The sequence below is a fragment of the Calidris pugnax genome, unplaced genomic scaffold (genome assembly GCF_001431845.1).
Source record: "Calidris pugnax isolate Ruff unplaced genomic scaffold, ASM143184v1 scaffold24, whole genome shotgun sequence".
In the NCBI taxonomy this organism is placed as follows: Eukaryota; Metazoa; Chordata; class Aves; order Charadriiformes; family Scolopacidae; genus Calidris; species Calidris pugnax.
The window spans coordinates 37,613,855-37,620,573 of NW_015090922.1; the positions used below are offsets into that span (position 1 = coordinate 37,613,855).

The window sequence follows — 6,719 nt, forward strand, 5'->3', positions numbered from 1 at the left end:
CCATGTCCCACAAACAATACTGGGGAAACCAATATCCAGTAGTTGAGGGTTATTACTTCCTATACAAATACCAATCTTCTTCAGGCCTACAGGACTGGTTGGTAAAGGTGGTATAATCCAATTACCAGAACAGGTAATTATAAAGGATGGAGGAGTTCCACCTTTCATTCTCAGATCTTGAGCATATCTGTCAGCGGATTTAAACAGATGACAGATTTATGGATGAAAACTCTTGATATTACTCAGCCAGCCTCTTATTTTAAGTCTCAGGTCCAGGTTAGGAGATTAAGTTCACCACATAAAAGCAGAACGCTAGAGGTGCTGCTCAACTTTTTCTACCACTGCTGTCACACGTGGAAAATTAACAAGTGCAGGAAAAGTTGCCACGCAGTGTGTAAGTGCTCTCCCAGTTGTAGGAGCAGGACCTAGTGTTGCCCACCCAGTCTGTTGACTACATATTAATGAGAAAAAGACACCCAACCCTCGGGCACTTCCAGGAAATCAGTCCTTTTCTTGAAAGCTTGCCTTTCTTTGCTGTGGAATCACAACGACTTACTTATGTGACAGTGAGCTGGTTCTGCAACTGCAGCACAAATTCGGTCAACACAAACTTTTCCATGGAATGCATTGGTTCAGAAACTATCAGCAACCTTACAGCTAGGAGCCTTTAGGTAAGCTGCAGGAACACGGTATGAGAATGGATTCAGTACGTTTTACACAAAATCAGGAGATTCCCTCTGTGTTAAATCAACACTTTTAAGAAGTATGTACTAGAAGATATGAAAAACAAGCATGAAATGTAACATTTTAAGATGACAAATAGGAAGTCCAGATTTGCCAACAAAGTTTTTGAGAACAGTAATTTATTTTCACATTTACAAGACACACATGAATAATATTTAAAGTAGTATTTACAAATATATACAAATATTAAAAATCCTACTATTTGGAAAACACTGACAAAGTATTTTTTTTAGTCAAGATACAGTACTTTTTTTAAATTGGAAAGGGTTTCACCTAAGCTCAAGGAAAACCTGCAGTTTCTGAATGAAGAAATGAAGCAAGGGCAACAATTTCAGATTCCTATTAGGTAAACCATCAGAGAAAATGGTATTATGAACTTTCACATTTAAAATTAAGGCAAAGCCCTGAAAAAAGATTATCATAAAATTCACTAATCTCAATTGGCATCCTCACTATAAATGCTTTTAAAAGACTTTTGAACATGAGTAAATATTTAAATAAAACACAATTTACGCATCCCCATTCTGGCATTCAAGAATTGCTAGGGTTACACATGGAAGGCTACGTGGCAAAACTTTTTTCTTTCATTAAATATCATTGTGGAGTGCTTTGAAGACTGGAAGACAATAGACAAATTGTCAGGAAAATATTTAAAAAGTTATCAGAATCCATATCCAGAATTTTTAAATTTAGAGGTTAGTAAGGCTTTTTTAAAATGCTTAATTTGTGATGATTCCTAGGAATTTGAACATGACCAAATAGTACAGAGAAATAATAAAATGAACCCGTTTTTTTTTTAAATATAGAATAGCAGAAAGTGGTTTTTGTCGTTGTTGATTTTCTTTGTGAATAAGTTCATACCCTAAAAAAAACTGTTATGGGACACCTGAGTATCTGTACTGGGATGGATGGATGGATGGATCACAACCTCCGTTGATTCTGTTTGCTTTTCTTAGTCCCAGGAAGAGGCCCTAGATTGGAGCTGGGTTTCACTGGTTTGCTATTTGTACAGTCACTGGAGCTGTGGTAGCTGCACAGGCACTTTGTGCAAAAGTCTAATCCACAACTTTCACGACTGCAGGTGGCTCTGTGTAGGTAGGAGTCGTACTTTGCAGGTGAGCCACAGCGATGGCAGACTTTAAGGCTTTCGGTGTTTTTCAAGGTCTTGGCAGCCTGTTGGAAAAAGCATATAAAGAAAAATCATGAGTGGAGGGTAAATACACAGCCCAAACATTCCCTGATGTTACCCAAGTGCCACAAAAGCATATGACTTCTCCTACTCTAGAGATAAATTACGAATTTAGTCCAATTCTGGTTGTATCAAATTCTTATGGAGATTGAACAGGAATAATCGATCTATTGGTACTTTGGACAGAAATAGAGGTAGACAATTCAAAATTCTTTAAATTTTCAATTTAAAGGACAGACAGACTAAATGTACAGCTCAGCTTTCAGATTCCTAATGGTACAAAGTGCTATACAGTTGCATGAGAGCAGCTTGATCATGCTTTCCAGTGCAATTACATTTTCTTCTCTCACTGCACCAATTTGCAGACTTTGGAGCTTGAGTGCAAAATTTTTTTCTAGTTAAGAAAATCTGTTGCTTATTAACAAACAATGACTTTCGATAAACATTTTTTAAAAGTCTTATAAGATCCCTCTTGCAATGTAGACCCTCACATATATGGGAAAAACAAAACCTTCAGAAAAATAACAAGGTGAAGGGAAGCTTATGCTGTTACCTGTTGTTGACAACTCCAAATGTGTGACGTTACAAATGTGTAGTTAGAAAAAGCCAACTTAATGTCAGATAAATAGTTGAAAAAGCAGCATGGAATGAACAGGAGAATTATTCATTTGTTCATTTTAAAAGAATAAGAACTACTTAGTCTTTGTGGTTTTTTTAAAAAATAATTGCATATCAGTGTTGAAGCAAAATTGATAATTTTTGTGGGATTGCTATATGGAAAACATGTGATTCATTATAAGCCAGTGGAAACTAAGAGGACAAATACATTTTTATGTCTTATCCAATGCAAAATTTAAGCCAGAAGAACCCCACTAAGCCATTTTAAGGACAACTAGTCACCTGGGGGGCGGAGAAGAAAAAAGACTTAGAATATCTCAGTGTATGTATCAATTCTCCACTTAGTTTCTGACATTGTCTTAAAATACACTCAATAAGCCAAGTGTAGCCATACTAACAAGCACTTCAAATTGGAGATACTACTTTTAGAAATATTCTTAGAAGCTGATCGTGTGCCAGACAACATGCAAGAAATTATAGATGAATGGAAATCACCAGTTACCTCAGAAAACTCCATGAGCCTGCTGTGATTCTTAGATGCTTTGGATCTGGTGCCTTTTTTACTCAAGTTTTTTGGAGGGGTTGCTTTCTGAATGGAAGCTAGAGCCGCTCGGTAGAGAACATATTCCCTTGTTGCAACATGTTCTGATGCCTTAGCGCCATTCTAATGAAAAGAAAAAGAAGAATAAGATTTGAGAGAAGACTTATCTGATACCAATTCTTGGTGTAACAGAAGTCAACAACTTATTTTTGATCTGTCCTCCCACCTAGAAGGCTTCCTATAATAAAGCATCATACCAAGTAGTATGTTAATTTTATCTTAGCTTTTTCAGTTGCTCCTGTTATAGACGCGTAGAACAGACCCCTAATTCAGACCATCAAAACCAACCATCTTCTACTACATAATGTAACTTACTTTCATATTAACATAATTATTGAGGTAGAGAATGTAACCTCGTCACTGCAATGTTTAAAAGTACAAAGTAATATTTCTAATTCTTTCCACTGAATAGGGATGCTTGAAGTTTTCTTTCTGAAAAGTAAGAGAATTGGTGGGAGGAGCTACGTTTGCAGTTCAGGTTAAGAAAAGCATACAATGGCAGGGAGCAAATCAAACTTAATGGAATGAATGTTCAGTGCCATCCAACTGTTTCATCCCAACAGACCAGCATCATAAAATATTTCATAAAATTCAAGCTAGTTGACTACCTTATTCTGTGGCAGACCCAAAGCCTTGTTTCGTTGCCTCTTAAGGAAGAAAAACCCCAAACGTTTTAAAAGAGTCCTGCCTTGGTAAAGTGCAATGCTAGTGTGGTTGGATCTGTGGTTGCGTGGCACAGTCAGCAGAGTGGTTTCGCTCAGTCTCACTCCCTTCTGCATGAGTGGAGATGCTGAAGCTAAGCAAGCTCTGCTGAGAGCCTTGAGGGCTTGCCCAGTGGGCAGTGCTGGAACTGACCCTCTCCTTCCTGCCTTGCTCTGTGACACAGGACATGTGGAAGCTCTTAAGAACACCTGCATCTTTCCCTGGGTAATCTTGCTCAGTAAACCTTCCTCGGGATCCAAAGACAGTCTATGCACCAACAGGGAAGTGACTAGCAACACCTGAGAGGAAGATCCCCAACAGGGAAGTGACTAGCAACACCTGAGACCAGGCATCCTAACTGGACACAGAGACACTCCATGTTTTCAATCTAAGAAACTCTTCTGAGATCTCTTAGGGCTGGGAGGAGTCCTGAAATAGCAGAAAGACACTACCGGTTAAGGCTTGAAATATCCAACAAGTGTAGAAACTTACAGAAAGGTTTTTCACAGCTTTACTATATATTTGGAAAATACATTTATCTTCCTGTAGAATCTTCTGCCATGTTGTGCTGACCTTGGCAAAACTGCAACGACAATACAAACATATCAGTTACCTCCTAGGAAAGGGAAAAACTTTTTATTTAATAGTAGGAACAACTATGCAATCTTTTCCTTTCATGTAGAAGGTGGGATATGTTCACAGTTGTAGTCTTTAATTTGCCTTCTAGGAAAAAAGACAGATTGTCCCTATTTGGCTTATACATGGCTTACATTGCCAGTTTATGTTTCAATATACTAATATATAATACTAATCATTGGCTTTGTCAATGTCACAAGCCCCTTATCTAAAGCATTCTTAAGCCACCTGATTAGGTTGCTTATTTTCCCAATGAAATACAATGAGATCAATATACTTACTTTACTAAATCCATCTCACCGAGATGCCTTAAGATGTTTGCTAATATATGCTTCAGGTTCTTTTGGAAGAGTTCAGCAAGAATGTCTATCGTGTCTAATCCCATTTTCTTTCCAATTAGGTTACAAAGTTCAACCTTTCCTCTAAAAACAATTCTGTCTACCACAGCCCAAGACTTGAGATTTCTTTTCCCATTTTTTTTCAAAGTTGAGCAAATCATTTCTTCATAATGGATTACCGGCAACAAAGTCTTCTTTGAAAACTGTGCTTGGTTTTGGTTCTTGAAACAATGCTTTGGTGTGTCACAGAGATTCCCAGCCAAAGGTATACTATCGTCATGTTCTACTGCATCAGCGTATTGGTTACTTAACATAGAGGAATAACCACTGTCCTCATTAAATTTACTGTTTTCCAGTGCCTCCATTTCATAGATACCTTCATCAAGTGTCTGGGTTAGTTGTTTGTTTTCTTTGTTGTGTATAGGTCTTCCTTCATCTTCAAGGTCTAGATTTCTGGTGGCCGCATGGTATGAGTCACTAAGGAGTATTTTCTGATGCTCTTCAGCACAGCTTTTACAAAAGTCTTCCTTACAATTCAAGGAGCAGGATTCTTCCAGTCTTGTTTTCTCCACAGTAGACTTCAGTGGTGCAAACCCAGCAGGAAGAGACGTACAATCAAAATCGCATTTCATTTTGAAAGAGGGGTTAAGGTTTGGTTTCATTAATCTGTTTGTATCCTGCAAGAAACAAGGAGGACAGAATTACTACACAGCATAAACTGCATCACAGGTTCTTTTTCTTATAAGGAACCAATCACTCCTCCCTTCTGTATTATGAATTTTAAGCTTTTATCTAACTCACCCTCCAGCGTCTAAAACACAGACAACTAGTGGAACCAGTGGAATTAAGGATCAGCCACACATTTAATCTATGTGAGATCTTCTCAAAATTAGAGCTTTATGCTGCTTATTACTGGGGCAAGAAACTGATTGGATCATATAATGGTCTGGGCCGGAAGGGACCTCCAAATGTCATCTAGTCCGACCTCCCCGCAGTCAGCATGGACACCCCCACCTAGACCAGGTTGCCCAGGGCCTCATCAAGCCTCACCTTCAATGTCTCCAGGGAAGGGGCCTCAACCACCTCCCTGGGCAACCTGTTCCAGTGCTCCACCACCCTCACAGTAAAGAACTTGTTCCTAATATCTAATCTAAATATGCTCCCCTCCAGCTTAAATGCTTTACTTTGTCACCATTCCACCAGCATGGCCTACTCTAAGAGACACCAATGCTTCCAACTCCCTACCCTTAACGCAGGGATATACTCAGGACACTTGCAGTCCCTGCTAGGGACACCAGTGGCAGTGGGCCCATGAGTGACATTGGCCTCAGGCAGGGCTAGAGCTGGGCCTGAGCAGCCTGAAGCTTGCACCCAAGGCCAGAGACAACTCTGCTGATGCAGCCAGGTGTCTGGAACTTTAAAGAAGGGGAAAAGTTGAGTGGCAGAGGAAAAGCGTGAGTGCTCACACGTACGCCTAAATCACAATGCGTGTGTAAATTACAATGGAAAGCGGCGACCCTTAAGACAATGGTCAGAGTGAAACAGAGCTGACCTACAAGCATGATTTTAAGAGGGTGGGAGGTCGATAGATATTACAGGGAAAAATCGAGTTTTTCTTGCCCTTTTTCCTTCCCCTCCCCCCAGAGTGTGGTGCTATCTATATTAACAATTGCGGGGGGATGGGCGAGGGCTGAAGGGAAGAAGGAAGCCATCTCTCAAGTGTTAAATCTAGAAGGGGGGAAAAAAATTTCAATGTGCTTTGCAATCCCTATGCAAAGTAAGCTCCCCCATTTGAGCAGGTATTTTAAGGGATTTAAGCACTTCCAGCCGCTTTGGAAAAAAAAAATACTAGAAAAATGGGTTTCATGAACGATTCAGACAAAAAAAAAAA

General features: G+C 39.4%; 1 protein-coding gene across 1 annotated transcript; it reads right to left on the reverse strand.

The window, feature by feature from the left end:
* Positions 1 to 862: 862 nt before the first annotated feature.
* LOC106892960 (F-box only protein 5-like) lies at positions 863 to 5,490 on the reverse strand. The gene is made up of 4 exons (XM_014950538.1): positions 4,772 to 5,490; positions 4,347 to 4,437; positions 3,054 to 3,215; positions 863 to 1,917 (listed from the first exon to the last, which is right to left on the reverse strand). The coding sequence occupies exons 1-4, from the start codon at positions 5,488 to 5,490 to the stop codon at positions 1,666 to 1,668; spliced, it is 1,224 nt and encodes a 407-aa protein (XP_014806024.1). The 3' UTR covers positions 863 to 1,665.
* Between the last annotated feature and the right edge of the window lie 1,229 nt (positions 5,491 to 6,719).

Excerpts from the sequence above, each read along its gene's own strand:
- LOC106892960 (XM_014950538.1), bottom strand. The coding sequence starts at position 5,490 with ATGAAACCAAACCTTAACCCCTCTTTCAAAATGAAATGCGATTTTGAT. Across the intron at positions 4,438-4,771 it reads GGTGAGATGGATTTAGTAAA|TTTTGCCAAGGTCAGCACAA; the intron begins GTAAGTATATTG and ends TTGTCGTTGCAG. Across the intron at positions 3,216-4,346 it reads AAGCTGTGAAAAACCTTTCT|AATGGCGCTAAGGCATCAGA; the intron begins GTAAGTTTCTAC and ends TCTTTTCATTAG.